Below are 16279 nucleotides of genomic sequence, written 5' to 3'. Positions count from 1 at the left end.
ACCCCTCCGCCCTCCCCGGCCCCGCGCTCCCTCAGCGCTTTCCCGCCCTCTTCGCGCCGCCCACGTGACCCGCGCCGCGCGCACGCGCGCCCCTCCCGCTCTCCCCGAACTACAGGTCCCAGGGTGCCCCGCGGCCGCGCGTGCGCGGCGGCGCCCGGCGCTCGGGCCATTTAAATGTGTGTGAGGGAGCCCCTGAAATGGCCGCGCAGGTCGCCGCGGTGCCGCGGGCCCCGGAGGAGCCGCCGCCGCCCTCAGCGGACCGGCCCGCCCGGCCCCGCGGGCCCCGCCGCCGGCGAGCGGCACCCGGCGAGCCGCCGGCCGCCAAGAGGGCCCGGCCGAGCCAGCCGCTGCTGGCGGGGCCCGGCCCGGCGGAGCCGCTGCCCCCGCCCGCCCTGCCCGCCGCCGCCGCGGGGCTGTTCACGTTCTCCCCGCTCAGCCTCCCGCCGCCCGGCGAGCGCCGCCACCACCACCGGCACCACGCCGAGCCCGCCGGCCACAAGGCGCGGCGCGGCAGCCCCGCGGACGGCGCGGCGGGGCGGCCCAGCCCGCGAGGTGAGCCCCGGGGGGAGCGCGGGGGTCGCGGGAGCCCCGGGCGGGCTCGGCCGGGCGGGCGCTCGGCGCCCCGGGAGCGCCTGTGGAGGGCGGCGGGCGGCGGCAGCGCGGCGGGCTCGGCGGCCCTGCTCCGGCCGTGCTGCCCCGGGCACGGAGCGCGGGGCGGCCGCGCTGCTGCTGCTGCTGGTGCTGCTGTCAGAATCGCCCTCATGGCAGGGTCAGCGTGCAGGTGCTGTGGGAGTGGAGGCTTCTTCACGTGTGAGGAGCTGCTGGCTCGTTGGGGTTTTGTTTTTCTTTATTTTTAATTGCTGTTTTTAATAAGGGGTCTCGTGATTCCGTGTGAGTATTTCCAATGCGGTTGTCAGGGGATGGTGCCGGATTGTTTTCAGGGGTGCCCAGCAACAGGGCAAGGCAGGATAGCCATAAACTAAAACACGAGAAGCTCCTCCTCAACGTGAGGAAGAATTCCTTTCAATGAAGGGAGGCAGAGCACTGGAACAGGTGCCCACGGAGATCCTGGAGTCTCCTGCATGGAGATATTCCAAACCTGTCACCTGCTCCAGGTGACCCTGCCTTGGCAGGGGGGTTTTGCTGGATCATCTCCCGAGGTCCCTTCCAGCCCGAATTATTCTGTGTTTGCTTTTACTAAAAGGCCAAAATATATCTGGATTTTGGCGTGTGCTGTGTGTGGTTTTGTTTATATTTTTTTTTAACAGTACAGAGTGATTGTTTTGGTTCTGCTCAGAGATTTGTTATAGTAAAAAGCTTCTTGGAGAGAGCAACATAGATAAAAAATAACTGCAAAAGCTACTGTAATTAAAAGTATAACGTGGTGAATTATGCTTGAGGAGTGTATGGGCAGGTTTTGTGCCAAAGAAACCAAAGATGCAGTTGCTTACAGAAGTGTCTGTAAAGTCTAGATAGGACTGCCTTAAAAACAGACAAAACTAGTACCAGGAGAGGCCTTTCTCCACTGGTTAATGCTTCCCCACCACTGTGCTTGAAAAAGGACTATAAAAACTTCTGAATGTAAACCTCCACAGTTCTATCAGTGTTTATCAAGCAAAAGTTTGGAGCAGTGTAACTTTGTAGACTGGAGTGTCACTGTGTCAGTTCTAACCCAGAATTAAATTAGGCCTCTTAATGAAGGCTTAAACAGTGTGAAAATGAGCATCAAAATTCCAGATTTGTACAGGAAAGCTGTTTGCTCATCTGAAGCTCTTCCTGCCTGCCCTCAGCTGTAGGGGTAGTGCCTTTTGGGATGGGGCTGTGTTTCTTTTCCTGACTATCCATTTTTATTTTGATTTATAATCTCATTAAATTACCTGTTACATGGACTGTGCCATGCTTATCTGTGGCCCCAGGTGACAGGGAACACCCCCACTGTTTTTGCTGTTTAATAATGGTTCTGGTTCTGTTGTGGGATGTCTGATCATCTCAGAGTAGCTGAGTTTTTGCACTGCTGTCACTCTGCCTCACTGCAGAGCCCATGGTTTATTGACCTGTCCACAGCTTCTTTGTGTTTTCTGTTTATTTAAAGGAATAATTAAAACTATATTTCCTTCAGTACTGCCAGGCATTATTCTAATGTCACTGTTTATCTTCACTGAATCCAGCAGTTACTCAGTGTAGTAGTGGGACTGTGCTGTGTTCAATGGATCCAGCAGCAGCCAGGACAGCTTTTATCCTGCAAACACACAAGTGCTCCCTGGAACCTCCAAAATGCAAGGATTCCCCTGTTATTAGGATATGGCTTCAAACAGGAAGATGCTCTGAATTGAAATGTGTGAGGTTTTAAAACTATACCTGCAATCAGAAATGTTTACAATAAGAAACCTTTAACAACCGAATGTCCTTAGAAATGTGTGTAGGGAAGCATTCCCAGCAGCACAGTGGTGGCCTGAAATCCTTGTTTATTGCAGCTTGGGATCTCTGGTCCCGGCAGGACACACACCTGGCGTGTGAATTGCACGCTCCCTCGCTGAGTGAAGCAGTGTCTGTGCTCCGAGCCCAGTGGCTGAGCACCCGTGCCCTCCTCACATCGGAGTCCTGCAGCAAACCTCATTCCAAGAACCGTTTCAGTTGGCTTCCCTGAGCAAGTGATACCGCCCTGCTTTTCCTGGTTTCTCTGAAACAGAAAGATCAGGGCCTTTGCAGTTTGCAAGGGCTGCAGCAGCACGGGGAAAACTTGTATTTCAGGTCCTAAGACTATTGTATGAAGCGAGGATTAAGCAATCAGCTCTTTCTTTGCTCCATGAGTAACTCTGTTCCTTACTCCAGGCTGTTGTGAAGGTCAGCCCTCTCCAGTAACGAGACCAAACCAGTAATGATCCAGTTAAACACTGGTTACACTGAAGAACCTGGAGCTGCCTGTGTTTAGCACTGCACCCTTTCTCATAAAACAGTGGAACGTGGGTTTTTTCTTTAACTTAAGTGCTCTAAGAGAATGAAGAGGGAATACCAGTGTGCAGCCAGAGAAAGGAAATTTCATTAGGACAAAGCCCTGTGCTGAGGGGAAATGCTAAAACTTGAGTTACTGTGTCTTCAGTCAGGTGTTGCCCTCAGCAGCAGGTTGTTCTCATCCCCACGGCTATCCTGCTCACACAGCTCCTGGAGATTCATGGGCACTCTTGCATGGAATGGTTCTTTGATTCAGGCACCTTAAAATCTTGTCTTGGCAATTGAGTTTGTAACAGCTGGGCCATCAAGTTTTCTAATTACCTTTGTCCCTTGCTAAATGTTATTTGAAGTAGTTTTTATTCTTGAAAGAAGAACAACTTAAGCTATTCCATTTTGCCTGACAGAACTACTTCTTTACGTTTTATCTCCCAGCCTTTTAGAGGTTAATTAACCGCAAAAAAAACCCCAAATAACTGAAACAGGCTCTTAATTTCTTTCTCTCCATTAACTGAATCATTAACTATAAGTCTGAATCCGTTGATGTGATGATTTGGGTCCTTTAATTTTAAAAGACCAGCAATCTAAGCTTTACTGAAGTGTTTTTACTTGTAAATGTAAGTAAAGCTTGTAGCTCTTCAATGCTACTCTGTTTGTTTCTGTATCGTGTATCCAAAATCAGGGAAGTGTTCTGTAATGAAAGTCTTAAAGTTTAAATGTTACACATACTTGTTTATCCTCTTCCCCTGTACGGCACTGCCTTAAATGTCAGAAGTTATTAATGTACTTAATTATAGATGCTCTGAAATACAGACTCCTTTTAAAGGTGTTCTAATAAATCTGTTAAAAATGGGAGTATTTCTAAAATATTAAGCTAGAGTTTTGTAAGGTTTCCTTAATTCAAGGCTTTATTTGTATAATTATAGGTACCCTGACTTTTGACTTAATTATACAACCAAAAATGCAATGTTTTACAATTGGCCAGTCTCCCTGGGAATAGATCCCTTCAGCAAGTGAGAGGCCTGAATTCTTTTGGGGTGAATATGCTGCAACTGCAGAACTCTAATCTTCTCTTTATTGTCGCTGCCAGAAACTCCAGATGAAAATGGCAAAACCCAGCGAGCTGACAGTCTTATTATGAAGAAGATAAAGAAAAAAAAGAAAAAGAAACACCGGGAAGATGTGAGGGGAAAGCGCCTGAAGATGTACAACAAAGAGGTGCAGACCGTGTGTGCTGGGCTCACTCGCATTGACAAGGAGACTCTGTCTCAAGGACAGTGTGACAGCCTGGAAATGAGCAAGGAGTCCTTCAGGTACCTGAAGGATGAGCAGCTGTGCAGACTGAACTTGGGCATGCAGGAGTACCGGGTCCCCCAGGGAGTACAGACCCCCTTTGTGACACACCAGGAGCACTCTGTGCGCAGCAGCTTCCTGAAGACTGGCACTAAATTCAGTAACTTCATTCACGAGGAGCACCAGTCCAATGGAGGTGCCCTGGTCCTGCACGCTTACATGGATGAACTCTCATTTTTGTCTCCAGTGGAGATGGAGAGATTTGCAGAAGAGTTTCTTGCGTTGTCATTCAGTGAAAATGATAAAAATGCAGCTTACTATGCTTTAGCCATAGTGCACGGAGCAGCTGCCTATTTACCAGACTTCCTGGATTACTTTGCTTTTAACTTTCCAAACACTCCAGTGAAAATGGAAATTTTGGGCAAGAAGGACATTGAAACAACAACAATTTCAAATTTTCACTCTCAGGTAAGAGCTATTCAAATGCATAAGTGTTGCACAATACCTAGATTTGATTAATCTCAGTAACCCAGAGCAGACATGATTTAAAATAGGCGAGTCACAAATGTATTTTCCAAGCAGGTGAAGAAAGGTGATGTTAGGACTATTCTGCTGTGCTGTGTATTCCTGCTTCTGCTGAAAGCTTTTCTGTGCTCCCTGGTAGCTGGTGAATCACACATCAGACACTGCTACCTGTGACCTGAGGGAAGATCTGCACTGAGCATCTTTTTCTTCTAAACTTGGGAAAACACTGAGATTGTTCCAAACAGCAGCCAAGTCTATGGCAAGAATTGCATAGACTGCAAATGCTAACACTGCTTTTCTGGTCAACAGAGCTGGGGTTTGTTTTTGGGGTTTGGGGTTTTTTTGCAATGATGTTACTTTTCATGTTTCAGTGTATCTGTTTTACCAGGTTTTTAACATCTAAATTCCCTCAGTGCCTTATGCTGTTTAAACTTTCTAACTTGTCAGGGCTTAGAAGATCTTTTTAATTGCCTTTGAAAAGGAGTCTCATTTTGTTTACTCCCTTGGTTTCCATGGTAGGCTTTAACTAGTTTAAATTCTGAAACTGTATCTCCATGTAACTTAAATGGATGCAACAGTAAAAATGGAGCTAATTTTAAGATTCCTGTATTAAAGTCTCTTGGATTTTAGTCTTGTGATCAAACTCAGAAGTATCTATGAGTACACCACAAGATCACAGCTTAGATAAAATTCTTTTTGATGGAATAAAGCTTCTTTCTGTTTAGTCTGAGAATGGATCCAAAGTGCTGATTACCTTTAAGGTCTTGAGACATCAATTACATTTACTAGTTCACCTGTTGGGGGGATAAATCTGAAACTCTGGAATGGAGTTCAGTTCAGTGTGATAGGAACACACCTTTAACCACAGACTGTGGGGTGTTAGTGCTTGTGGATGGGTTATTTGGATCTCTTCAGGCTTTACCAAACACTCTTGTAAGAAAGATTTGCCTTGGAGAAACCATTACTGCTTTAGGGACAGTTACTGCATGGTTGCTGTGGAGTCTTTGAATAGCATTAAATGAATAATTCTGCCACTTGGCTTTTTGTTTGGCAGTGATTTGCTGCTGCAGCACTTATTTTAACCAGCTTCTCTTTCTTGGTGTAAATCATTCTTTGTGTTGACAGAGCTGTGTCTGGGTGCAGAGCACCCCAAAACAATCTCTGAGCTTATGAACCACTGCTGTGGGCAGCAGCACTTCTGCACAGCACACACCTGTGTGCTGCAGGTGTCAAATGTGTGCACAGGTCAGGCTTTAAAGTCTTCTGTATTAGTGATTTATATGTGTTCTTTAGTGTCCTGGTTGCTTTCTGGCTTGATGACCCCTGAGATGGCTAAGCAGAGCCTCTGGAATGTTTAACAATTGCATTTTTTTCTTGGTGAATGTTCTGTGGACATGAATACTGGCACTATAAATACACGTGAGGAATGTATGGTAATAAATAAGAGGCTTTGCTGGGTTATAGTCTGCTGGTACTTCAATTAATTCTATTTTAAGTACTGTCTAAACTTGATTAAGATTGAGTCATGACATAAGGTTCAGTTGGTCTAAACCACTTCTGTAAACCCAGCTCCAGCATGACCTGGTTAATCCTCTCTGGCTGAAGTGTGTTTGCTCAGGGAGAGTGCCCTGACAGACAGGGGAGCTGTCTCAGGCAGCTGGGGCAGGCTCTTCAGGGAGCACAGATGATGGAAAAGCTGAAGAAACAGAAATTGGTGTGGGTCACCCAGGTTTAGCAGGCTGGCTTGTCTTGGAGTGGAGCAAGCTGCAGTGCCCTGCTCCAGGGCCTGGGGTGATCAACCTGGCTGTTGTGCTCCTGTTCCTTGGTGGCTCTGGTGAGGGTCAGGTTGGCCAAGCTTCACTTTTCACCCTTCTGAGGAGAATTGTACAGCACAGAAGCACTTCATGGTTGTGCTTCAGCAGGTGAAACATGTTGCACTGTTGTGGGCTGTAACACTGGTTATTTTCAATTAAGTTGCCTCCATTCTGTGTTCTTTCTCTGTGTATGAGTTTGTTTGCTGCACTGACCTGTGCCAAGGGATTTGGGAGCTTTAGGGAGTCTTGAATCCTGAAGATTCAGAGTTCAGAAATCAAAATTTGTTCTGTAAATCGCAAGTTAATGTGACCTTTGGTTTGCATGACATTCAGCTGGTTTGTGTTTTTAGAGAAACTGAATTGTAGTATTCAAAATAAGGACTTTAATCGGAAGGACTTGGTAAGTCTAGTGATAATTAACTGCCTCGCAAGGTGAATTCCTTTGTTCTCAGAGCAGTGAGTTTATAGCAAAGTACTCCAATGTGTATTTGTTACATAAATGTTTGGTTTCAGTATCTTAAAATAATTAAGCTTCAGTGTCCTGTGGATTTTTTGCTTGCATTGGCTCTCAAGCTTTGGAGCTGGAGCTCAGCTTTAGTGTGGAGCTGTTCACTTGGGCTGAGAGCTTTCAAGACTCAAATCACTGAGCAGTAATTTGTAAGCTTTCCCCACATAAGGGCACACTTTAATTTGGAAGCTCTTTGCTGTGCAGCTAGAATGAACTCTTATTTTCCTTATCACTTGTTTCAGTACAACTGCTTTCACTCAGTGAATGGGAATATCTTTAGAGTTAAAAAAAAAATTCTGCTTTTTTTCCCAACTGATCAGCTTGCCTGATGAATTCTCTCTGATCCAAAGAACAGTTACACTGTCACAGAGGGTGTGTGGGGGTTCTGGGAAGGGGCCAAGAAGGAGAATTGGGGAAGCAGGTTTTGCATAAGCTGCTCTTCCTTCTGGAAGCAGGTGAGAGAAGCAGCCAACAGGTGATAACTGTGTGAGTTTTCTTACTCCTGCTGTTCAGAAGGGTTGCTCTGTTCCTGACAGCTTTGGTTCATGAACCACATCCCATGATTGTCTGCCCTATGTGACCTTCTCTGATTCTGGAAGGGCAATTTCTTTTTTTTAGCAGTAGCTACCAAAGTATGAAATGGAGAAATTGTGCATGTGTACTGAATCCTTCATTTGGTTTGTCACTAAAGCCATAGAAACAATGCCCAGTGGTCCTGCACTGTGTCAGATTTTAGTCAAGCCTGTCACCCTCGCTGTGCTGGCATGTCACTGCCTTGTCCTTCAGCAGGAGCCAGCCTGGTGCTCTTGCTTTCTTCCTTGTAGCCAAGGTTTTGTGTGGTTGGTTTTATAGCTGACTTGGCATGCTGAAATATGTTGCTGTCAACTGATTCATGCTTTTCTTGCAACTGGAGAGAAACTTCAGAGACTTAACCTCATTTGTCTCCAGCTGATGCCTCATCTGCGTGTCCTCTGCTCATCCTGTGCTGCTCACTTAACCCGTGGTGAGGCTGGGGTGCCTCAGGAACGTGCAAATAAACACCAGCTCTGAGCCTCTGGCAGGAAACACTGCCTCAGTCTGCCTCTGCTCTCACCAGTGTGGGAAACTCTGATAGGCACGTGGTGCAGCTCGAGAAAATGTCTCCATGAGCACTGGAGCTAATTTTAAATGTGCCCATAACTGAGTGGGGGGTACACACAGCAGTGATGGTTGGCTGGCATTTGAAAGGGCACAGGCTGCCTGAGCTGTCTTACTGGCCCCATTGTCCTTTTGCAGCAGTACAAACAGTGGCAGTGCCTGCTGGAGATCCACTGCTGCTTTTAAAGCAGCACAGGGAACAAATTGTAGCAAGGGAGGTGCTGTGGTAAAAAGTTCCTGACTTCTGGCAGCCGTGTGAACTGGAGTGACCCCAGCTAAATTCCTAAACAAGAGTTGAACTTTAAACAAAAGTAAAAAACACTGAGAGAGGTTCTAATGGATATAGTGAAGTGACTTCAGCTATTTCATCATCTCAGCTCTCTTCCCTCAATGGGGGTGCACACAGGTGACTGTGAGCAGAGCTCAGAGGGAACCTGGAGCAGCTGCTGATGAAAGGCCAGAGCAGCTTGCAGTGCAGCAAGCAGGGTGCTTACTCATGGGACACCACACCACGCAGCTGTAAAGGAGAGCAAGGTGCCTGTTCTTTGAGATGCTTGTTGCATCTTTGTGGAGACCACTGGCCTAACCAGTGTTTGCTGCTCGGGAGGAATTAGGAATGAGAGACGCTGTGAAGAAGTTTTTTATGGCATATTGAAGTAGCAGACTACATTCCCTGTGATTGAGGTGCTTGAGATGAATAATACAGCCTGCTGGGGATTGCCGTGGGTTGGTGCATGTTGTCAGTATAAACATGTCCTGGCTTTAATTCTCAAGGGTGTATATTCCTTTAATTGCTGTTAAAAACTAGCAAAGCATTGAAATCCAGTGTTTCCCTAAAGTATTTCTTCTGTTTCCTTTATAACTCCTGAATTCTTATCTATTTTTCCATTGTTCCAGTGCGTTTAAAAAGAAAACAAAGTTAAAGCTTCTAATTTTTCATTTCCTTTAAAAACATTCCAAGGAAAATCTGCATATGGAATTATAATTCATTTTAACTCATGACAAACACCTGTAACATACCAGTGACTCTCACCAGGTGGTTTCAGTAGCACAGAACTCATCTGGAAGGAGTCTGTCTGCACTTACATAAACAGTGCCAGGCAGTTAAACTTCACTGGATAAGGACCAGAGCACTTCAGTCCTTAGTTTTTCTGTATGTGCACAGAACAAAAACATTGCTGTGGTGTTCCAGTGCTCCTGCTCTGAACTGCATTCAGCAAATAGAGTGAGCTAAACTTGTATCATTAAGAAGTGAAATATCTATGGCTGCTGCTGGAGGATAAAATTGCAGCAGTAACTCTCTATTCTTCCTTTATTAGTCTCTCCTAATTTAACTTTAACAACTGCATGGAGTAGTTTAATGACATCTGGTTTGCTGGCTACACGTGCAAAAATGAAACTAAACTTAAAGCTGCTACATCCATGTATCTCTAAGTGGAGTTCTAAAATGCATGACACTGGGTGAACATGACTGTTGAACTGCACATTTGTAATTCTGTGCTGTCCCACCACTCAGCCATGGAGAGCAGCTGGAGTTTTTCACCCTGGAGCACTGAAGGCTGCTGGAGGGCTGGGGCTCAGCCTCAGCTGGCTGTGCACAGCAGACTTTGCTCTGTAGAACTTGTGCTCTGCCAGGCCAGCTCGCTGTGCTGCCTGCACAGAACCTCCTCTGTGGCCACATGGCACATTCCAGCTGCTCTCCATGGGATGAGGCTGCAGAGCACTGGAGTCCTGCCAGTGCCTCTCCTCTGGGAACAGGAAATTAGCGAGAAAAGTTTCCAGATGAGCCAGCAAAGTGGGACAGTGTGTGTTCTAGAGGGTGTCCACGAGCTGTGAGATTAAAGTGTTTCTGACCCCGGCACTGACAGCAGGTTCTACTGCAAATGGCTGTCCTAAAATTCTTCTCCGTGAGCACTGGCTTTCCAGCTAAACCCCTCATTTCATCTGGTTTTTGTCCAGTTTCCTGTGTATACTATCCCCAGAACCACGGCATGAAAGACCTTGAGGTTTTTCACTGCAGGCCAGGGGAAGGACCTCAGGGACAGGGCTGAAGTGAGGAATGTGCGTGTCCCAGGAGCATCCGGTTTGAAATGTAGGAGCAAAAGTCCAAATGCATAAACTAGTGGAGAGTTGAAGCTTGCTGGTGAAAGACTGAGTCCCAATGAAACCTTGTGTGGTTGTTTTCTCAAGTCAGCCTGGAAGTGTTGGATTGCTCCTGAATCAGTCAAATACTCACTCGCTGTTATTCAGACTGCAGGAGGATTTCCTGTCAGGAGTCCAGGCAGGAGTCCTTTCTCTCCTCTGTTCTAAACAGTCCCTGTGCATATCCCAAAGGCCCATCTGCTGAAACAGATGTGGACGAGTCCCAGATTGACCCCAGCTGTGTTAGATCAGTCACTTCTGCCCTCCTGAGGGGGAGCTGAAGCTGTGGTGTGTCTCCTTGTGCAGGTCAATCGGACGTACTGCTGTGGCACCTACAGAGCAGGACCCATGCGCCAGATCAGCCTGGTGGGAGCCGTGGATGAAGAAGTGGGGGACTACTTCCCAGAATTCCTAGACATGCTGGAAGAATCTCCATTTCTTAGAGTAAGCACTAACTTGTGGTGTGTTCAGAGAATGTAGATATTTAAGCAGTTGCTAGGTTTCTAAGTAATTAGAAACTGTGAGGTATTTTCTTTGTTGATGTGCTTATTTGGGCTGCTGAGGTTCATTCTTTCCTGTGTCCAGTTGAAAGGCATGAACTGAGGTGGCTAATTAAAAATAACCAAGTTCATTATATATACTTGCACTACATGCACTTCTACTTCCCTAAAAACTATGCTTGATAAAATTAGCTTGGAATATCTTTTACCTCTCAAACTTACTTAGTTTCTATGCAATTCTTTTGCCAGCAGATTTGAACCAGTTTTACCAAAGGCATCATTTAATTTTTCTATCTCACCCAGTGTTTTGTGTTATGTGTGTTTTGTGGGTTGTTTTGTTCCTGTTTTCTTTTAGATGACTCTGCCCTGGGGGACTCTTTCCAGTCTCCGGCTGCAGTGCAGGTCCCAGAGTGACGATGGGCCCATCATGTGGGTGAGGCCGGGAGAGCAGATGATCCCCACAGCTGATATGCCAAAATCACCCTTCAAACGGCGCCGGTAAGGTTTGGCCTTCCCTTTGTACTCAGATAAAACATTGCAGTTAAGGCTGGGTCAGATTTGAGAACAAAAGCAAAGTACTTGATACGTAACTGGCTCTTCAAAGGACTAATTCAGAGTTAAGTTTCACTTTCACTTTGTTTCAAATTGGCTCAGCTGATAAAGCAAGTGTTACCCGTGATGGTTATTTTATTACACTCCTTTTGACAGTATCTTTCGGTACTTCTCACATATCCTAGATCCGTGCTTTAAGATTAAAACCTCTTTTTATTATCCTGCAGGAGGCTTAATTCATTTTGTGGCAAGAACCAATTTGGTGGTGAGGGCAAATGCTGTAAAACAGCAGAGATCCTTCTACTGCTCCTGCTGCCTTCTAATGTCAGTGCTAAAGCACTTATAACACTGCCTGCCCAGGAATTATTGTGTATTCTTGCTTTCTGTCTCTGAAAGAGTGCTCTAAAACAAATTTCCGGAGATTTGGAAGCATATTTTAATTGTCACTTCAAGAAGAATTTTTGAATGTACTCCCAAATAACTGAAGTTTCTGTAAGATAGCTCTATTTTACATACTGGTATGTTCTTGGAGGAAGTCTTCCAGCACAAGTGACACAAAAATTATATTATTTGATTTTTTGGGTAAAGTTTGATCCTATAACCTGAATTGTACTTTGCTGGTTTTGTTTCGATCTTTCACCAAACCAACACTTAGAAAAAATCCAAGGGAAGTGCTTTGTTCCCTTAAATCCTGCAGCACCCAAAACTCTAAGACTATTTCAATACAAACATGAATTTTTCAGCAGCAGGGGCATTCTTACCGTGTGTTTTGTGCCGTGGCAGGTCCATGAACGAGATCAAGAACCTGCAGTACCTCCCTCGGACCAGCGAGCCCCGCGAGGTGCTGTTCGAGGACAGGACCCGCGCTCACGCTGACCACGTGGGCCAGGGCTTCGACTGGCAGAGCACGGCGGCCGTCGGGGTGCTCAAGGCTGTGCAGTTTGGGGAGTGGTAAGTGCTGCTGGGATGAGCTGTTTGCTCTAAAACATAAAAAATATCGTCCTTGCAAAATGAACCTAATGGGGTTTAAACGCGATGATGAGACAGTGGCTGGAATTGTCTGCCCAGGGAGGTGTGGAGTCAGTTTATTTTTGAAAATAAAGCACTCAGTGCCATGGTTTAGTTGATGAGGAGGTCTTAGGTCATAGGTTGGACTAGGTGATCTTAAATGTCTTTTCCAACCTAGTTAATTCTGTGATTCAAAAGCTGCACAGAGCTGAAAACCTCAGGCTGTGTGCCTCCTGTTTTTCCATCTTGAGGCAGCAAAAAATTTGTAACAGCAACTTGCAGGATATTTTAGTGACATACAAAAGCCTTAAACTTGGACCATCATCCTTGATTATTCTTTTCCTGAGCAGGTATATTAATTCTAGCTTTTGTAACTGTGATCTAAGAGCTCAGTGTAATTAATGTCACAGCTGCAGTGCTTTCTCAGGTCATGTACCCAGGATATTGCTGTTGACCTTGCAGAGAAACTGGACTTGCATCATTGTAATAGCTAGAAATTACATTAGAAATTTGATAGCATCATTAGAATAAAAGATGCCAATATTTCCTATACTGTTGAATAAAATTCCTCACTGCTTCAACTTCAGTGTTACTTGGTAATTTTTCATTTTTCCCTTAATGCAGAATTATTCTGTCCCATTATAGAATGGAAGAATTGAGGCAAATTTTGATAGTGGCAGTTTGAACCTGGGTCTCAGGCTTTTCAGTGTACTGTCCATGCAAACATCCCTTCTGTGGTGAATGCAGCAAAAATTGAGAAAGAAAAAAGGGAAATATATGAACTATACCTTTTTTTCCAAACTAATACACTATTGAGAGGTGTTGAGACTTTGTGCACAGTGTAACAATCAATCAATGGTTCAATGGAGCTTTCTGCTGGGAAGAGCTGGAATGCTCTGTAACTCAAATACTTCAAAAATTCCTGGAATTCTCTTTTTTTCTAGGAGTGACCAGCCTCGTATAACCAAAGATGTGGTTTGTTTTCATGCTGAAGACTTCACTGATGTTGTGCAGAGACTTCAGCTGGACCTGCATGAACCTCCAGTGTCACAGGTATCAAATCTGCCCTGGTGGCAGCTCCTTCCTGGTGTTTGGGGAGGCGTTTCTGACAGATCCCAGCTTCTCCCTAAAGTCAGCCCTTTTGTATCCCCTCAGTTCTCAGCTCTCTTGGGTAAATTTCCTTTTGTTTCAGGATAAAATAGTTCAGTTGGAAGGGACCTTTTTCTTTTCCTTTCCCCCAAGCTGGGGTTCATGCTGTAAGTCCCAGGGTGTGCTATAGAAACAATCTGCTGGTTAAGCCATGTGTGCCTGCTCCTGCTTTTTCTGATGTCTGATGTTGCCTTAGGCTGTGGAAGCACCTAAACTCAGTCCTGTCAGCCCAAGCAATGCAGCCACTGTCATTTTTAACTATAGCTATAGAAACCTCTTCATTCTCCCCTCAAGATGTGCACATCAGAAATTGCATTTCTAAAGTCCAGTTCTCACTTGAATTAGGAGTTTTACCCACGAAACTGAGACATTCAGATTTAGACATGAATCCACTTGACAGCAGGAAGATGCAGAGTTTTTGAAGAGCTGACACTAACTTTGCCATCTCTCCTTCTCCCAGTGTGTTCAATGGGTGGACGAAGCCAAACTAAACCAAATGAGACGGGAAGGCATTCGCTATGCTAGGATTCAGTTGTGTGACAATGACATCTACTTCATCCCTAGAAATGTCATTCACCAGTTCAAAACAGTGTCAGCAGTCTGCAGCTTGGCCTGGCACATCAGACTCAAACAGTACCACCCCGTGGGGGAGGCTTCTCCAAAAGCAGAAAGCAATTCAAGCCTCAACAGTGATGTTCCTGGAAACACAGAGGCAGAAGGTGAACCCCAAGGTGTGAGTGTCAAAATAGAGTCTGAAGAACCAGGTCTAGAAATTCAGCTTACCCCAGGGGTGCTCTCCTCCTCTGCTTCTTCAATATCAGGACTTGTGCAACCAGATCAGGTGGCCCAGCCCCTTCCAGGTTTTAAAATAGAGTCTGATCAGCAACACAATCCACAGGATCATGCAGGCTCTTCTGTGTGATATGTATATATTCAAACATTTTTTAAACAACTTTTTAAAATTTTGATGTGAAGTTATAGTTTTATAACTGGCTTATGTTTTATTGGAGAAATCTTGCCTATAATTCTATAAAGAAAGGTGACATTCCAAAATGTCAAGCATATCTTTTTTACACAGATTATGCAAAATTCAAGTTGTATTTTAACCCCTTAGTACAACCTGTAACAGTGGTCTACCACTTCTTTCTGTTCAAGTAAAGAGATGTTGAATATCTTCTCAAAGTCAGATTGGAATTCCTCCAGGAATATGAAATGATTGAACTCCATTGGTCAGTGTTATTTCCCTACTTTTACTTTAATCTTCACCAGAAAGTGATGCTTTTGTAGAAGACTTGCAAAGTGATTTCCCCATCTCATTTTAATTGCTTAAAAAAGTAAAAAAAAAAAAAAAGGTAAAAAAAAGGAAAGATAAAAAAATAGAAAAAATAGAGAAAGCACAGCACTTTTGATGATTTGTGGAATTTTTGGTATGTCTGTTCTTGACATGTTGGTTTATATACAAGCTATAGAAATTGATGTTTCTTACAGTTCCTACAAGGGTGACCTGTAAAAAGAACTGAAGCAAGTGTCTGATTCCTGTTGAAATGCAATGACTTACTGACCTAACACTTCTCATAGCACTGCTTCTGTTGTTTGGTGTGGGGGTTTTTGCTTCCAAAATACATCTTCCCTGAATGTGATAAATGCTAGTGTCAAAATTAGAGAACCTCTTGGTAGTCTTGTGGAGGAAACTGCTATCTTTGAGCTAAGGCTTTAAAATACTTAACCAACCTGGCAGCTTGTTTTGATGGGGTCGTAACGTGTCCAATGGATCCACACTTTCCCTTGTACTGATGCACTTAACATAATAAGCATTGAGCTGATACCTGACTTCCTAGGATAAGGCCAGCCTTACTGTGTAAGTTCTGTATTAGTATTTCACAATAAAGAGTATTTTGGCGTTGGACTGCTTTTTCCATGTGTAGCTCCTGGGTGCCCAGTTACTGTGGAAAAATCAGCAGCACGTGCTCAATGTGTAGAGTGTCAGCTATCAACAGTTTTTAAACAATCTTTCAATATTTCTGGATGTTAACGTGTAAGCTGTATTTGACTTTCACTCACCCCATTTATTACTGCCCTTTCCAGTCATCAAAAGGAGAAGTCCCTGTTCCCTCTCCCTCCCCCCTCCCCACATTTAGAGTACAAGTTGGGGTTTGGTGCAACTTAAGCTGTCTCCAGATAACTTCATTTGTTCTAATCCTCACTGGGGTAGGAAAGATTTGAAACACTATGTTAGACTAGACAAAAGCAAAGATGCTGTGTTAGTTCTGGATGCATCTTTTTAATATCAATTATTACTCTTCTCTTTATAAGGGTCTCTAAAATATGTTACTCTATTATAAATCTTACTTTGTGCAATATTGTTTGTGTAGGCTTTTATATACATATTAGCACCTCAGTGTAGAGGTCACTATTTTAAACTGATAGAGAAATAATCCTCAGAAGATACTGCAGTGATTAGTTAGAACCTGTATTACTCCTTATGTGTATGTATGTATTGTCTTCGGTACAAAAATGAGGACTAGGAAATATTTCAATTTAAAACTAATTTACAGATTGAAGTGGTAGTGACTCGTTTAGTAATCTGTGTAAATAAGGTGTTAGAATGGAAAGCTTTTATGATGAGAAGTAATGTGATTCATGCAGGGGTGTAATTTAATCTTAGCAGAAATTCTAGATGACTCAGCGCGGCTCGGGGACGA

At 44.6% G+C, this 16279-nt stretch overlaps 1 protein-coding gene across 1 annotated transcript; it reads left to right on the top strand.

Moving 5' to 3' along the window:
- The first annotated feature begins 165 nt into the window (after positions 1-165).
- On the top strand, positions 166-15483 carry RSBN1 (round spermatid basic protein 1). Its single transcript, XM_064399382.1, has 7 exons — positions 166-552; positions 4040-4710; positions 10675-10812; positions 11224-11366; positions 12204-12371; positions 13373-13481; positions 14038-15483. The coding sequence occupies exons 1-7, from the start codon at positions 198-200 to the stop codon at positions 14497-14499; spliced, it is 2046 nt and encodes a 681-aa protein (XP_064255452.1). The 5' UTR covers positions 166-197; the 3' UTR covers positions 14500-15483.
- Positions 15484-16279: the final 796 nt, after the last annotated feature.

The sequence above is a fragment of the Passer domesticus genome, chromosome 25, assembly GCF_036417665.1.
Source record: "Passer domesticus isolate bPasDom1 chromosome 25, bPasDom1.hap1, whole genome shotgun sequence".
Classification (NCBI taxonomy): domain Eukaryota; kingdom Metazoa; phylum Chordata; class Aves; order Passeriformes; family Passeridae; genus Passer; species Passer domesticus.
Note: the sequence above shows the minus strand (reverse complement) of the source record. Positions and strands in the feature narration are given on the sequence as shown.

Excerpts from the sequence above, each read along its gene's own strand:
- RSBN1 (XM_064399382.1), top strand. The coding sequence starts at position 198 with ATGGCCGCGCAGGTCGCCGCGGTGCCGCGGGCCCCGGAGGAGCCGCCG. Across the intron at positions 11,367-12,203 it reads TCACCCTTCAAACGGCGCCG|GTCCATGAACGAGATCAAGA; the intron begins GTAAGGTTTGGC and ends GTGCCGTGGCAG. Across the intron at positions 13,482-14,037 it reads ATGAACCTCCAGTGTCACAG|TGTGTTCAATGGGTGGACGA; the intron begins GTATCAAATCTG and ends TCCTTCTCCCAG.